The 17135-nt window shown below is 41.4% G+C and overlaps 1 protein-coding gene across 2 annotated transcripts; it reads right to left on the reverse strand.

Moving 5' to 3' along the window:
- Positions 1-1037: 1037 nt before the first annotated feature.
- On the reverse strand, positions 1038-16516 carry agfg2 (ArfGAP with FG repeats 2). Of its 2 annotated transcripts, XM_083937271.1 has the most exons (14): positions 16033-16516; positions 15015-15108; positions 13017-13132; positions 11483-11627; positions 11029-11149; positions 10817-10921; positions 9305-9337; positions 7391-7630; positions 6239-6311; positions 6100-6143; positions 5832-5921; positions 4035-4145; positions 2195-2265; positions 1038-2033 (listed from the first exon to the last, which is right to left on the reverse strand). In XM_083937271.1, the coding sequence occupies exons 1-14, from the start codon at positions 16197-16199 to the stop codon at positions 1986-1988; spliced, it is 1458 nt and encodes a 485-aa protein (XP_083793397.1). In that variant the 5' UTR covers positions 16200-16516; the 3' UTR covers positions 1038-1985. The 2 variants fall into 2 exon arrangements, with proteins under 2 accessions (XP_083793397.1, XP_083793398.1); XM_083937272.1 differs by lacking the exon at positions 9305-9337.
- Positions 16517-17135: the final 619 nt, after the last annotated feature.

The raw sequence follows: 17135 nt of genomic DNA on the forward strand, positions 1-17135 counted from the left end.
TCTAATAACTCACAAGAATGAGGATTATTCTCAAAATAAAGGTCTAATAACTCAAAAGAATGAGGATTATTCTCAAAATAAAGGTCTAATAACCCACAATAATGAGGATTATTCTCAAAATAAAGGTCTAATAACTCACAAGAATGAGGATTATTCTCAAAACAAAGGTCTAATAACTCACAATAATGAGGATTATTCTCAAAATAAAGGTCTAATAACTCACAATAATGAGGATTATTCTCAAAATAAAGGTCTAATAACCCACAATAATGAGGATTATTCTCAAAATAAAGGTCTAATAACTCACAATAATGAGGATTATTCTCAAAATAAAGGTCTAATAACTCACAATAATGAGGATTATTCTCAAAATAAAGGTCTAATAACTCACAATAATGAGAAAGCTTCTCAAATTTTGTCTTCCTGTCTCAAAATAATTAGGCATTTTCTCACAACAATGACTTTGTATCAGAATATTGAGAAAAATTCTCAAAATAAAGCTTTTATATCGCAAAAAAGAAACTCAAAATAAAAAGAAACTTTTTAAAAATATTTTTTTATATCGCAAAATAAAAAGAAACTTTCTCAAAATAATAATTTATCACAAAATAAAAAATAACCTTTTTCAAAATAATGATTTTATATCTTAAAATCAAATCAAAATGATTTTATATCACAAAATAAAAATAAAATTAAAATGATTTTATATCACAATATAAAATAAACTTTCTGAAAAATGAATAAATATCGCAAAATAAAAATAAACTCAAAAATAATGATTTTATATATTAAAATAAAAAGTAACTCTCAAAATAACGACTGCAAAAATAATTGCTGATTGAAAACGCGTGATCATTTTTTAGAAAGGTATTCAAAAATAACTTTACCTCATTATTGAGATACTAACTCACCTTGAGAAAGTTTATTATTTGGACTTACAGGTGTTTTTTCCCGTCACACTGGCGTAAACGTTCCTCCACAGATTATGAATGAACCTGAAAAAACCCAGAAAAGAAACTCCCAGAGCCGAAGCGTCGTAAGAAGCAACAAACTGTTTTTTATGAACATGAATACTTGAATCATTACAAAGACACATGAATCTCTCTTTTCTTTTTTGGCAAAAGAAGGGGAAATGAACTCCGAAAAGAAAAAGCGAGAAACATTTTGGTCCGGAACATGAAGCTATGAGATTTTATACACATTTAAGTTATTCTGAAATTTTCTTTACATTCAGTAGCATCTCCTTTAGCCCTCTAAGTGCATGCAGCCTAGGAAGTGGAAAACATAGATGATCCTTCAAAGGATGACCTGAAAAAAATAAAAAGTGATGATGCGAACACGTCCCATCAAAGAGAAAACCCCGTCTCATCTCTGGACGCTGACTCACGCGCATCAGGAGGCTGTTAAGGCTGTTGTAACTGTAGAAACTCTCTTCCTTTGGACGACTGATGTATTTACTGGCGGGCTGTTTTTTGTGTTTAAGCAGGAGATGAAAGCAAAGTAGCAGCAGCGACGTGTGTGTGTGTGTGTGTGTGTCATATATGTGTGTGTGTGTCATATATGTGTGTGTTTTCTGCAAAAAAATCATAGAGGCGTTCGTTTTACTCGCGACTCCCACAGAGCCCTGAGGTGGCGTCCACTGGCACACAAACACCTTTTGACGTAATGTCACGTGGTACAAACACAGCAGGCGACCGTTCTCATACATACATGGATGTTCACAAATTACATTCACACGTTTTTTTGTTTTTTTTCCTCCACAAACACGTAAACACAGACAGAGAGGGGGAGTAGGTAGAGAGAGAGAGAGAGAGAGAGAGAGAGAGAGAGAGAGAGAGAGAGAGGAGGGAGGACGTTGAACCCTCCCTCAGAGGGTGAGAATACTCCAGAGGCATTGAAATGGCAGCGACTCCTCAAGTTCACTTCTCCCTCGGTTCCCAGAGACGGATGGGTGGGTGAAGTAAGGGAAGAGGGGAGAGGGGGGATCAGATGAAAGGATTCCGCGACGTCCCCCGACTGGGGTAAACGTTCCCCTGAAAGACAAGAGAGGCAGGGTGAGAACGGGCGGAGGGGACTTTACTACACTTCCTGTTTGCAGAAAAAAAGAGAGCTTACACACAAAAAAAACCTCCCCTCCCTTTTCATCCCCCTGGAGTGCACTTGGTGCCATTTGTTTGCGAGGCAGTGAACTCACCGTGAACGGGTTCACCGACATCGGCCGAGGGACTTTGGGCTGAGAGTCGGGTGCAGGAAAGGAAGCAAACCCTGGAACAGAAAACAGAAACAGAAAAAAAAACATGTTCAGTGGTGTGAAGACAGCAGCGGCTCTATGCAGAGTGTGTGAATTGGTATTCCTGAGCCGTTGCCGGTGGTCACTGTCGAGGTAGTTGGCGCCGCACAGTCTCAGGGTTTGATCTGCAGCCGCTGCACATTCAGGACACGGGCGCTCCGACAGACGATTTATGTGTGTGCAGGCTGCTCACTTTGAATGTTACATACATGAGAGGGTGCAATGTCGTGTTCACACGAGTCGTTTTTTAACGGCAGCCGGTGACACGGAGCTACAAACGTGATGTATGGCACAAACGGAAATTACAAACATGCGAGGGGAGACGGAGAGGTCTGGAGCATGCGGACTTATTCGCAGCCTTTACTTGTGCAAACAGATTAACGTTTCAACACCACTGGGGCTCAATTACAAACATAATAGTGGACTCTAAAGCTACTGGGCCTGTAGAAAGTCATGACACCCTTTTGAAATAGTCACTTTTTTTGTGACTACCTCTGAACGGTGCTCAGAGGGAAAGTTAAAGCCTTTGAAATCTTTTTATATCTTTCTCCTAACTTGTGTCTATCCACAACTTTATCCCAGGGCTCTTTTGAAAGCATAGTTTCAACCATGGTGAATTATTTGTGTTACCATGCTCTATAGGAGATGAATCCTCAAAGAACAGCTGATTTTATTCTGAAGACACAAAAACACCACATGTGACGTCAGGTGGAGGCCAATTAACCTGGTGTGTGATCTGGAAGGTGATTGGTTGAACCTGAGAATGTTTATAATGGTTATTTTAGAACAGGGGTAGGCAATTCAGGTCCTGGGGGGCCACTGTCCTGCATGTTTTAGGTTCCTCCTTACCCTAACACATCTGATTCTAACAATGATCAAACTGTGACGAGCATCAGCTGCTTGATAACCAGCACATAATTAGACTCAGGTGTGTTGGAGCAGAGAGGAACCTAAAACATGCAGGACAGTGGCCCCCCCAGGACCTGAATTGCCCGCCCCTGTTCTAAAGGGACTCATCACGGACAAAGTGAAGGAAATGTGTTTAACGGAAAAGATGACTTTCTCCCTCCGATCTAGAGGAGCAACCTTTTCCAGGGAATGGGAGAAACGGACTGTTTTTACCAAATCAATTGAGGACGCTACACACTAACGAGTAAAGACACTGGATATTATATATAGATCTTTCAGCTGAGGAGCCCCGATGTTTGTGTTTGTGTTTTATTGTCTGTAAATACTAAACTAAAAGTATCAAGAGAAAAGGGACTCTTTGCACTTTTCCAACACTGCTTTTTCTAGTTTTTATTTTTTTATTAATTTTTAGAAAGTGTGAAAACAAAAAATACACTTTAACGTTGTAAAGTCAAAATGTGTAAATCACGCTGGAAAAATGTTTTTTTATGTATTATCATTTCACGCTGTAAAACAGAAAAGTGACTATTACAAAAGGGTACGATGACTTTCTACAGTCACTGTGCAGAACGCAGGTTTAACTGTCTCCCTGAAGAGGAAAAGCTTTGTTTGTCATGTGATTTCTGCGACACTGAGGTTGATTTTATGTTTTATAACGACAATAAATTTACAAATTCAACGACATGTTTTCATTACCCAGTAATGAAACGTGTTAGAACATTCATACACAAACTCTTTTCTTCAGATAGGAAGAGAGCTGTGTAAACAATTAACATTCGTCAGCGCGCAAAATATGGGACTTTAATAACAAATAAGGTCATTATTTGAACTTTACCGTTGGCCTCCTGGTTGCTGGCTGACTCATGATGAAATGCGTTGGGCGCTGGGAAGGAGGCGGACGGAGGGAAAACGGAGGTGGGCGAGGTGACGAACGCACTGGAGTCACCTGGAGAGAAGATGCCCACACACACACAGACACACACACACAGACACACACACACACACACACACACAGACACACACACAGACACACACACACACACACACGGTCAAATGTAAACTGAGAATACATTACTAAATTATTTTACTGAATAAATTAAAATAATGTGGAAAGAAGAGTTTTAATATTAAAGCTGTAGTTCACAGAATAAAGTAAAATAAATGATAAATACTAATACATTCGATTTCTCTGATATTTTATGGGGAAATATATTTTCTGCAGAATTATTTTATTGATAGTTGCTTAGAAGTTGCTAGAAGTAAAAACGGAGAATAAAGTTTTCAGTAATAATAAATAATGAATATTTGCTTGGCTTTAAAGAGAGCTCACTAAACTGTCTCACTTTTTTCTCCTTTATTTTATTTCTTTATTTTTTACAGGAAATGAATGCAAAATTGCAGGCCAGCAAAATAAATATTTATTTATATATTATGGCTCTTCACTTTCTTATTTCCTCCCTGTACTCAGTGTCATTATACATTGTGTTTTTCATGTGTTTTATTTGCCCCCATGGCATTAAGGACATCTCTCTTTCTGTCTTCTTGGACAACAATCTGTCGTGTTATTATGTGCATGATTTCTTCATTTTGTTTAGTTTTTTAGTGAAGCGTAACAACACAAAATTGGTTACAAATCAATAATTACAGTTCAAATTGAGGGTAAAAAGAGATAAAGGTTGCAAATAAAGATTATTTGAATAATCCATCCATCACTTTTTCACTTTATGTTTGGTCTGGACAATGACAACGTTGTTTAAGACCCCCGTGATGACGTCTCTGTCTCACACTGTCTTTTTTTCCCTCAAGATATTTCATTTCAAATAATATAAAACACCCCAAATAAACCTGAAACCAGCCAATATTTGCTTTATAAAGCGACAGAAATGCTGAGTCTTTTATCCAAATTTTGAGACGATCAACTAATCAGTGAAGCGAATAATTGTCTCAACTCTAAATAAAAAATAAAACTTTTCCTTTAACCTCTAAATAGTTGATAAAAAGCAAAATGTGACTGTAAGATCTCAAGCTTCTGGACAGATATAAGAATGACATGACTATCTAAAACGTCTGATAATAAAGTCACCGTATTTATCTTGATCTTCTCATAAAATGGACAGAAAACAAGGTTGGGTGTCTGAAGTAAACAAACATGCAAGTCATTATTTGTTTTAATATTAAGTTTGATTTATGGCTTAAATATGCAGGATGAATTTGGTTTGGTTACTTGTTTGTTTAATCTGTCTCTATCCTATGAAGACACAATTTGCTTTGACATGCTGAGGATGCCGTAGTTGGTTTGAGGAGCGCACCTGAGCGTACTGAGGAGAGGAGCCACAGGTGAATGATCCGGACTGGAAGCGGTACAGGTTTTTGACCGCTCAGTGACCGTTCTGTTGGTTCTACTTATATTCTGTCTTTTGTTTTGCTTATTTTGAAATAAAGACAGTGAAGCTGACGGGTGATCTCGGCTTTAATGTTTTTGGAACTGAAGGGGTGAGCGTGTCCGAAAGCCACAAGTTTGTTAGTTTTTTGTTTGCCACAAAATAAGTCATAACATGCGTAGTGACCTTTCCCCCATCTACAAGAGTTCGGAGCAGAGTTGTGTCTGAAGGAGCCCAAACATGAGTCTCACCTCCTGATGCGTTGCTGAAGGGGTTACTGGGGGAGAGGGCGGCGGGCTGCTGGGAGGCAGAGCTGGCGGAGCTGAATGGGTTGGGGAAATCTGAGACACAGGGACAGAAAGGAGGGACGGGGAGATGAGTCACAGTGTGTTGGGTAGACAGGGTACATTCCTGTCTACTCGAACCGCTGCTCAGAGGGCTTTAAAGACAGAGGAGAAGAATGTAAACACTGTGCAGGTTTAGCAGGGAGGGATGGGTGCACTTGTGCTCGGTACCTACTTGCAAAGGATTGGGAGCTGGAGACTGAATCGACACCCGGGGAACTGGGGAAAAGTAGGAAAAAAATGGGGGACTGATTAGAATATGACCTTTAAAAAATGGGTTAAACAAAAGCTGATTTATTTTTTTTCTCCTCTACCTGGCAGGAGTAGAGCTGGACGAGAGCCTGCTGCCGAAGATGGCGTTGTACTGCGGAGGACCACCGGGTGGAGCTGCAGACAAGCGTTTCACACAGACCACAACCTCAGGGCTCTAATGAGCTCTAATTCAAGAGATCAAGTGCTACTATTATCTTGAAATGTGAGTAAAAAACAAACAAACTCATAAAGACAGAGCTCTGTAAGTCGTTGGATGGATAAAAGTATTACAAATCCCCCTGAATAAAATACCGTCTGTGTGTTCAGCTTGATATGAATCAAAGTGAGCCGCGACAGAAAATCAATAACCCCCTTGCTCTGCCGGGCAGGGGAGGCTGTGATGAAGGTGGAAAAAACAACAAAGCTCATTGTACGAAGCTCCAGGGCCCTGCGCATGAATCTTATGCATTAAAAACCGCCGACTTGGTTATTAGACAAATACAGTGGATGTTAAAACGTATCGACGAGCTCCTTTAAAATCAGACTGTACGGGATCTGGAGCAAACACAATGAGCATAACTCAGCTGCTAAAAGCCTTGGCATTTGGAGTAAGGATGTTATGCAACCGAGCTGAGCTGGCCGTGACGATCTGCATCACACGCACACTCTAACTCTCCCTCTGCCTCTCTATCTATCTGCGGTGGAGGTAGTAGAAGTACTCAGGCCTTTTGCTGCAGTAAAAGTGACGGTACAGCGATGTAAAAACACTCATTATAAGTAAAATTCCTCCAATCAATCACAGGAAAATGGACCCAAAAGTACATCTCAAAGGGAAAAAAAAGAAAAAACAACCTTTTGCTGCACAAATTTTATATTTTCTAATCTTTTCATTCTGTGAAATATTGGATTTTCAAATTAAAACATCCCAGAAGTTTCGAGGGTGAACTACTAAAGGCTAAAGGACATCTGAAACATGACATTAGGTCCCAGCCGGCCACATTTTTCACAGGAGGTCACACTGCTGAGTGCCACTGGATTAATATTTAACAATGTGTTGTGCTTTATAAGCTTATCATGTGTTTTCATATCTTAAATCTTGATCTTAAAAGGAACTAGAATGCTTCTGCCTCTATTGTCTCAATTCCTAACAACTCAACATACAGATGTAACAGAAACTTAACATTAAACTACTCACACACGCAAACATTTCCTACCTGGGCCTGTCGGTGGGTCGGAGAAGACGCTGTCCAGATGCAACACCGCTGCGTATCTGTCCTGGGCGTTGGAGCTGCCTACTGGCGGTGTCGTCTGGCCGACGCTTCCGTGCTGCTGCTGGGACAGAGACTGGGGCAGAGGTTGCTGCTGAGGATGGTGCAGACCTCCAAAGTCGACGCTGAGAGATTTGGGGAAAGCCCTGAAGGGCCCCGTGGTCCCCGAGGCCGATATCGTACGACCTGAGAGTGAGAAAACCAGACCGCGCCTCAGTGCAAAGACAGAGGATGACAGCTGTTGGAGCTTTTAACCCGCTCATTCTGCAGATTTTCATAAAGTAAAGGTGAGCAAAGGGCTGAGAAAAAAAATATCTGTAGCACACGTTAGTAATGCCATCCATGAAGAAGCCAAATAATCTAATTATATCACACAATTTTACATGGCAAGTTCTCAAGCTATATAAGGAAATTCAACATGGAGTCCTTAAAGTGCCCTGAAGAAAAAAAAAAACGGTTTAATGAACCCTTCACCTGCTAAAAAGGACCATGTGATACAATCAAAAGCTACTAAACAACTAATGAATGGATCTTGAGGTGAGGCTGTTTTGTTAAAAGACTGAAACTATTTAAAGGTCCCATATCATGCTCCTTTTCAGCTTCATACTTGTATTTTGTGTTTATACTAAATCATGTTTACATGCTTTAATGTTCAAAAAACACATTATTTTCTCAACCTGTCTGTATCAACCCCCCCCCCCCCCTCCTGAAAAAGCCCAGTCTGCTCTGATTGGTCAGTGTTTCCAGGTTTTCTGCATCTGCACTTGTGACATCACAACTGTACAGGAAGTCCTGACGGCTCTGAATACGGGCTGTGCGTATTTTTCTGCGAATTGAGTGTTAGCGTCTCAACCTGTTTTATAATATAATAATATGGAAATCTTAATTTTTACAATATGGAACCTTTAAGGAATACTGTTTGAGTGTTATGTCATGCTAAAAAAGTCATAGAAATGAACCTGTTGATATACACATATATATCATAGCACATGTTTTATATACATCAGTGTATAAATAATATTATTATATGATGAAAAGAAAGTCATAAAAAGCAGTGGCTCTCATGCTATTGTAACATTTCCGAGCCAACAAGCTCTTGGATAGTTTTCAAAGCATCAACCACAAAATACAATTGTTAGATGGCAACAAAGGCAGGAAACTGACGTCTTTGCAGGTAGCAAGCTTTCCACAAACATTAGCCACAAAGCATGCCAGCAGCATGGGGAATACAAATGAGCATGTTTTTTTTAAACCCAGCTTGTCAGCGGAGGAGTCGGCTACAGAAACCAGACCAGACTTGACTATCTGAAGATAGAAAGCATGCAAAGAAATCAAGCTGCATGTTTTTCGGGGGATGTCATCATATACTACTGTCGGGCTCGAGATAGGGCCTTATCTCTGCGAACATACCTGAACCCCCTGGAATGCTTGTTTGGGATGTTAGTGTATCGTGGGATTACAGCTGTGTCCTACATTTTCTTCAAGTGCTTCACTGTCAACAAGGTGCGAAATATCAGTGGCCCTCTGATGACGGGGGCAGCAGCAGCTACGGCCTAAAAATAGCAGCACTTTAAACTTGTTCTTTTTTTCTCTGAGGGAAGTGTGTGTGTGTGTCTTCTTGACCCCGATTGCAGCATGTGACACTGGCCGTCCGTAACTAAATGAATATAGAGCGCTGTCTTCTCTCTCAAACGGCTACCAAAAATTAATGCAAATCAATTCACATGCACGTGGGGCACGGTCTGCGCCAGCGCGACCCGCACATCGGCCATTTATTATGAATGATACAGCAAGGAAGAGCTTATCGATCTGCAGCCATTCAGCACACATTCAGACGCATCAGATGGTGCCGCACCTTACCTAAAGTGAAGTGGTTTTTGAAAGAGCTACTGGCTACGTTGTCGGGGCGAAGAGAGGAGAGCGAGAGGGGACAGAAAAACAGAGAGACAGACAAGTTAACGGAGGGAGTGGAGAAAAGAGAGTTTGTCCGTGCTGTCATCCGTGGCCAGCGGAGCAGTCTGTTGAATTATTGCTATTCATGAAAAAGCAGCCCAGTGTGCTAAGCTGATGACGTGGAACCGTTTTAAACCAACGTGATATGTTCAAATTACAACTGCAAGCTGAGTCTCTCTTTGTCTTTCCCAAAGTGACACTTAGTGGATGTGTCCAGTGAAAGTATTCTGCACGTTCAAAGGGTATCGTGTCTATTTATGGTATCAATCCATGTAGAGGTGCCACCTTCAGTATACCCCATTAAAAGGATAATTCTGGGTTTTTTAGTGAGGCTGTATGAGCTACTTATTCAAAGTCGGTGTGTTACCTACACCTACCTACGAGTAGACCCAGAAGCAGACAGGTGGACAGACACAGCTGCTTAGCAATGTACTGCTTTGGATGGGGGCAGCTCAACATATTTAAAACACCTGAAAAAAGGCCCAAAAACAGTGTACCTGCACGCTATACTTAGAATACTTTCACTGCTTTAACTTGCTGTCATACAGCCTTGTTTAAGTTTACGCCCAGGGAACTGAAACCGTTCTATTCTCTCTTCAGAGCCACTAGACTCCATTGACAATAACATCATTTTACCTCGCAGAATAATGGAGTTGCCGGTCGATTTGTGTTTTAAAGGGTTAGGAACAAACACAATTAATAAATAAACAAATCGAAGGAGGCAGCCGTAGGTGCAATGTGTAATATATGGCAAGATTTTTAGTTAAAATGTGTTAAAAATGCCGATGACTACTGAAATTAGCCCCGGCCCATCCTGTCTTGTTATACCGCTTGTACCTCGAGGTGTGGTAGTGAGTCTCTGTTGTTGTCAGCCAACATTAGAGGACGAAGACGTAGAGCGGCCCCAGCTAAACCATTAGCACTACATCTGCTTTACACCTAAAACTAACGACCTACACCCGAACTGAGGGTCTGCGTTTAAGAAACTGTTGCAATGGACGGGTCCACGGAGGGTCTAACTACCTCCCGGCGGAAATGACTTGCTCAGCAGAGGCAGCAGGTAGACCGCTTGCTCCACAGATAATTATGGGATATTTCCGTGCATCCAGGTCTCCGCTCTGCTGTAGGTAACGCACTGATGATGACTGAAGTACCTCATACAACCACACTTCAAATCCCTTTAAAGTGCAACAGAGGGAGGAATAATGTGGAAGTGTGGTTTTAGGGACTAATACCCACTTGGTGAGCTACAACAAGTTCACTCTCCTGTGTTCTTTTGTAATTTTCCTTCATACTACAGTACATATTACATGATTAATATGGATTTTGTGTAAGTTTATATGTGTTAGGAATGACATTTTCCTGCTCGATTGAGATTAAGAAAGAACAGAAAACGAGGGGGGTCGGTGGAGGACACACCTGAGGGCCGTGGGAGGGCGGGGAAGGAGGGTGTGTGGCTCTGAACTCCCAGCGCCGACGACAGGGAGCCTGGACGCTGTCTTTCTATGCCGCACAGAGTGGGATCTGTATCAGAGAGAGACAACAGACAAGGAACGGAACAGATGGGTGAAGGGGATCAATCGCATTCAGTCCAAAAATACCAACTCCTCTGATGTAGATCAACCTCCAACCTTTCAGAGGGGGGTCTCTGAAGCTTTGGGAACGCGACGGCCGAGCGGTGAACACGTCCGTCCGCATGTCGGCGGGCGAGATCGCAGGAGCTCGATCCCACGACGGCAGCTGGGACTGAGACTGGTGGACAAGAGATAGGAAGGCAGAAGCAGATGGGAGGTATAGAAAGAAAGAAACAAAGGCAGAAGAAGTCTTTCTCAATAATTCATAAGCGGCGCCTTTGATGTCGAGGCTACCTGGCCCTCTCCCTGTCCGACCCATCAGTCTCTGTCTCTCTGCAGCAGCGTGGAAGCCAATTCAGGTCGTTTCCTCAGCTTCTGTTTTTTCAACACTCTTTGAACTACTTGTCTTCTTTCACTTCCTCTTTTTTTCAACCACACCCACCCACTTTCCCCCCTTCATAACTCTCTAAATCCATCACACACACATTTACGACACTTTAGGCTCTCTCACCATTGGCCTCGTGGACCTGGCGTTAGGTGGCAGGTTATGGGAGGGGGCCTGGCTCGCCAAGGGACCATGGGAAGGGGGCACTGCCTGGACCCCCGGGCTCCATGGACCCTCGACATCCCTCCGGTTCTTACTTTTGGAAAAATGCCTGAAAGAGACAGGTTATTTAGTTAGTACTGTTGAAAGAATATTTCTAAGGCTTTTAGCTAAATCCAAAACAATGAGTGTGCTTTTATTCGCAGCATGAAAGCAGCTCTTATCCTTGAACCCATTTTCCCTGAGTAGGCGTCTCCGTTTCAAACGGGGAATGTCTAAATTTGGAACAAACATCATTAGTTGTTGTTTGGTTTCAATTTTGGCCTGTTATGCCCTTTCACTTTAGAGCTGGAACAATGGCAATGCTCTGTCAAGCTGTACCGAGGCACAGCAGTTCTAGGAGCTACATGCTAACCTTAACATGCTAACAATCTTTTAATATAATAATAATAAACTTGTATAGCAATTTTTCCTACGTACAATTTAGCTTTAGATTGTTCAGCCCTTTGAGCTGCAACAATGGCAATGCTAACACGCTAATATTTAGCAGGTATAATGTTTACCATGTTCAACATCTTAGTTTACAGAGTTAGCATGCTAACATTCGCTAATTAGCAGTAAACAGTACAGCTGAGGCTGATGGGGATTTCATTAGATTTGCAGCTATATAGCCATTATCTAAAGTTTTGAAAACATTAAATTTCTGGCCCGATGATAGCGCTACATGAACAATAAGCTATATGCTAACTTCAGAATTCTTAAAGGTTAACAAAGACACACAGATACTTTATTAACCCAAGCGAGAAATTACAGTAACAGCAGCTTAGAAAAACATGAAGACATGCTAATATATTGTTTACCATTGGTGGAATCTTAGTTTATCCTGTTAGCATGCTAACATTCGCTAATTCGCAGTCGAGACACCGCTGAGGCTGATATGAACATCAATAGTTGTGGATTGATTTGGTCTTAAATGAAGCACTATCCAAATAAAAAATGCAAGTGGACGATGGTACTCGATGAAAGCCTGGGGGTAGGTATTATGTACGTACCAAATTGCAAAGCAAAGCGACAGTTGTTGAGATATTACATTAAAAAACAAAAAGGTGAAACTTGTGGTGGCACTAGAGGAACCGTCGAGGGATCCCCAAAGTCATGGGGATTCATTCTCTGGGGACCATGAATGTATGTAGCAAATTTCATGGCAATACATCTGATAGTTGTTGAGATATTTTAGTCTGGATCAAAGCGGTGCACATTTACAGTTTCTAAAAAATCCTTCGCTACTTTTCCTCATCTTATATTATTGTAAACTGAATATTTTGGGACATTCAGAACACTGGGAACTTATGCCTTTTTTTTAAATCATTTTATCTGCCAAAAGATTATTCAGTTAATTAAAATAGCTGGCAGTTGCAGTTCTATTCACATCTAGGCCTTTATTACTACTATCCGATCACATTATCATGTAATAATGCAGACGAAAAACTCAAGTTCTCACCACTTTTTCTTCTCGTATTTGTCCTGCAGGAACTCTTTGAACTTCTGAGAGTCCTTCATGTCGGCACAGCCTTCTGTCTTTGGGTCAAACACACACAGCCACGTCCTCCTCCCGACCTGAACACACACACAAACACACACACACAGACACACACACACACACACGTTACCATTTTTTTACATGCAGCAGCAGAATTAATCGATGTCTAAATTCACATTTGGGTTCAGAGAATCTCTCAGATTTTCTCGTCATCAGTGATTCATGTGCGGTTCAAGAGTCGAGTGCGTCAAATATTTATGCCTTTGAATCACGACTGACGCGGAGAAAAAGCTGGATACACACCTCTGCCTCTCCTCCTCTTATACTTGACTCACTAACACACATCCTGGCCAACAGCGAGCTCATCTTGATAGCGTGAAACACTTTGCCGTTTATTTGTGTGATTTAAGCTCAGCGGTGAGTGCCGCCCACAACCAGTGGCTCCCAAAATGTGTGCGGTCAGGAGTACCTTTTTTCATTTTTTAGTGACATTTACATGAACTACATTTTGATATTTATGTTATCAAACATATCAAAGTGGAAGAAATAACAGGATCAAAAATGTCACATTAAAGTGACAGCTTAGGGTTGTCAGTTGTCCTGGTTTAAGTGGTAGCTTGACTAAAACTGGATTACTGAAGCTGATTCTTATGGTGCGTTCCAGTTGTACTCGGAAGTCGGGATTTTCCGAGCTCCGAGTCGGAAATCCGAAAGTCAGACGATCCACACAACCCCCGAGCTGACATTTAAAGATGGCTGACCCGGTTATAAACAGTAAAGAAGCTCCTGTAATAATCCTTTTATTGATACTTTTTACTATTTGTTGTCACAATAAGTCAGCTGCATACATAGTATTGTTAGAGGTGTTTATTTGGAAATGCTGTCATAGTGTAATTTACATTTTTCATGTGTATATGCAAACAACAAAGCAGGCCATGCTAACAACGGCTAACCGTAGCCTGGTAGTTTCAGCCGGTGTTTATGGCCATTGGCTACTTTTTCCCGACTTTGTAACTGAAACACTGATAACTCGGGTGTGACTTCATTCCCAGCTTCGACTTCAGGAGAAAATGAAACGCGCCGCTACATTTATTACAGTTAATACTTGGTTCTAATTGGTTAATTACAGCATTTTCGTTGCTATCGACACAGTTTTGATTGTAGACTGGAGCAACATTTTTAAAGCATTGAATATCCCTTTTAAATCAATATTTCGTGTTAAAGTATTGATCTCTTTAGTAATTGTAGAAGAAGCTAGACAATGGAGAGCAAGAGGGTCATTATTTGCTGTAGACCTACAACCATTTATCGACAGAAAATAATTTGGTGACTATTTTAATATTTCTTTCTAGCAAAAATGCAAAACATTCATTGGTTCCAGCTGCTCAGCTGTGAGGGGGTTTCTGTGCCTTATCTAATGTAATAATAAGCTGAAAAATGTGTTTTTCTAATGTTTATCATGCAAGAAAAGCAGTCACTCGCAGCCCTTATCTACAGATAATCTTTGTGCATACATACTGTATATAAGCACATTTCTGTTAAAGGTCAACTGTGACCCAGATCTGTTCCAAACAGGGACATTTGACAGCTGAAGAATCTCTATGGTGCATAAAGTTTGAGAACGCTGAGCGACACACAAACACACAGAGGAAATAGATCGTGGTTTGGGTGGGACCGGAGAGTGCTGGTCCTTTTGTTTCTTGGCAGCAGCTTTCTTCCCAAAAAAAAAAAAATAAAAAGCCAGACTACAAAGACTTGTTCAACTGGTATCCACGAGGGACGTTTCATATTCCAGATCAGAACCAGAAACTGAGTTTACCGCAAAAAAAGAAAAAGAAAAACAGGGAGTAATGAACTCCAGCACGTGCTTAGTGACCTCAGATGACTTCACCGGTGTCAACAACGCAAGAAAAAAACATTAAATGCATTTTTGTCTACTGGTGCATCAATGTCACTCACCTCGTTGCCATGGTTTTGGAGGAATTCCACTTCCTGTTGGGAGAAGGTTGTCATAGAGATAGACTTGACTCTGTGGGGAGGGTTGAGGCCTCTCCTGGGGAGAGAGACGGAGACAGGAATTTGGAAGAAGCAAAATTACAAAAAGAGGTGCAGTGATGAGTGGGACAAAAGGGGGACAGAGCAGGTGGGAGAGGCAAACATGTCACGTGTGAGAGACTGTGGAGTTTGAGGGCAGAGTCGGTGTGAAACAGGTGCCTTGTGACAGAGAAACATGTGGTCACCAGAACATCTTATTATCTCCATGCTGGGGACACAAAGTGGGACGCCGCTGAACATGTGCAAGATTGCGCAATAGCGCACAAAATGGAAAGTGCTGAAACCGTCTTCCTGTGTGTGTGTGAGTGTGACTGTGAGTGTGTGGGACCGGGCTGAACATGCAGAACAAAATGTGACAGCACACACACACACATACACACCCACGCTGGACAGGAGCCTAGAGAGAGAGAGAGAGAGGGAGAGAGAGAGAGAGAGAAAGAGAGAGAGAGAAAGAGAGAGAGAGAGAGAGAGAGAGAGAGAGTCAAACCTGCACCATGACGAAATGAAACGTAACTCAGAGCTGGAAAATGACCAACTAGCGGTCTGTCGTTTATGAAGCTGTTGGAAGACACGCATGAGAGAGAGAGAGAGAGAGAGAGAGAGAGAGAGAGAGAGAGAGAGAGAGAGAGAGAGAGAGAGAGAGAGAGAGAGAGACTGCGTAAATTAATTTGTGCTCACAACCTCGGCTGTTGCACCACACCAACACTCCCTGTTGTCGCTGGAAAAAATAAGAAATGATCTGATTCTCCGTGGTGCATGGTGCGATCTCAGGCCTGGCACTTGGTATTATTATTTCCCTTTACTCCTCTGCTCTATCAGCATGTTGTATCCTCGCAATGATGCTCAAATGTGCAGTAAATAACCCCAGGATGAGGAGGAGGCGCGGCAGGTTTTTTTTTTTTTTTGGGTCGTTTTCACTCACAGCATTCCGGAGCACGACGTGCAGACGAAGCTGCCCACCGTGATGTCGGTGTAAGTCACCCCGGGCTGGTTGCACTCGAAGCAGTGTTTGTTTACTCCAGACTGGGCCAGCTCCCGGACCTTGCGGGCGCAGATCTCTTGGTTGTCCCGGTGCTTTCGGTTCGACATATTTGCTCTCCCTCCCGGTGCCTGGCTCCTGGCAGGTCTCGGTGTATAAGCCGGTAAACCCTCCTCCTGGATCCCCCTCCCGTGATTTTACTACATGGGAGCACTTCACGCCCGCATTATGGAAACGCTTTCTGCGGCTTCACCCCCTCCGACGCAAAGCTGCACAGAGCAGAGGCGCGTCAAGTGTGACGGAGAGAGGCGCACGTACTCCGGACATGCTGCAGATTTCCTTCAAAGTAAAAGAAACTGCACAGGTGGCGCTTTAGTTAACAGTCTTTTTGACTTTTGGGTTGTCTGTTTTTTTAAAAACATTTGATCCAAAATAACCACTCAAACTGTTTACAGGTCAAAGGTAAGGCGAGTTTGTTTGTACAGCACAATTCAACAACAAGGTGATTCAAAGTGCTTAAAACATTAAAAGCACTGGGAAAACAAACGCATAAAACATATAAAAGATTTAAAACACATAAAAGGTCATTTAAAACATATAAAAGATTTTAAACACATAAAAGATGCCTACAGTTACAGTTGTTGTAACTATTGTTGTCATTGTATATTTGTTTACATTTTTATATACATGTTTATATTTATATATAATCTTAATTTATTATTTTAAATGTATTGTTAGAGCTATTTGAAATAAAGATTTATAATTTTAAAAAAAAGTATTTCCCAGTATTTTTCTCTGGCCCGTTTGACCTTTTGTGACTATTTTTGTTATTGTTTATTTATGTTTACATTTTTTTTAATTCATGATATAAACTTTATTTATTATTTGATATATCTTGTTCAGCTATGTTTTTGATATGCATTATTTGCACACTGGTTTTATTTGTATGAATACAAATTTCTGCAGATTGTCTGCTTGTTCTTAATTTGAAATCAAGTTTTGTAAATTAAAAAAAAGTATGTGTGTGTGTGTGTGTGTTTGTGTGT

The sequence above is a fragment of the Echiichthys vipera genome (genome assembly GCF_963691815.1).
Source record: "Echiichthys vipera genome assembly, chromosome: 22".
NCBI lineage: Eukaryota > Metazoa > Chordata > Actinopteri > Perciformes > Trachinidae > Echiichthys > Echiichthys vipera.

Excerpts from the sequence above, each read along its gene's own strand:
- agfg2 (XM_083937271.1), bottom strand. The coding sequence starts at position 16,199 with ATGTCGAACCGAAAGCACCGGGACAACCAAGAGATCTGCGCCCGCAAG. Across the intron at positions 11,150-11,482 it reads CCAGGTCCACGAGGCCAATG|TCTCAGTCCCAGCTGCCGTC; the intron begins GTGAGAGAGCCT and ends CTTGTCCACCAG. Across the intron at positions 7,631-9,304 it reads CAAAAACCACTTCACTTTAG|GTCGTACGATATCGGCCTCG; the intron begins GTAAGGTGCGGC and ends TCTCACTCTCAG.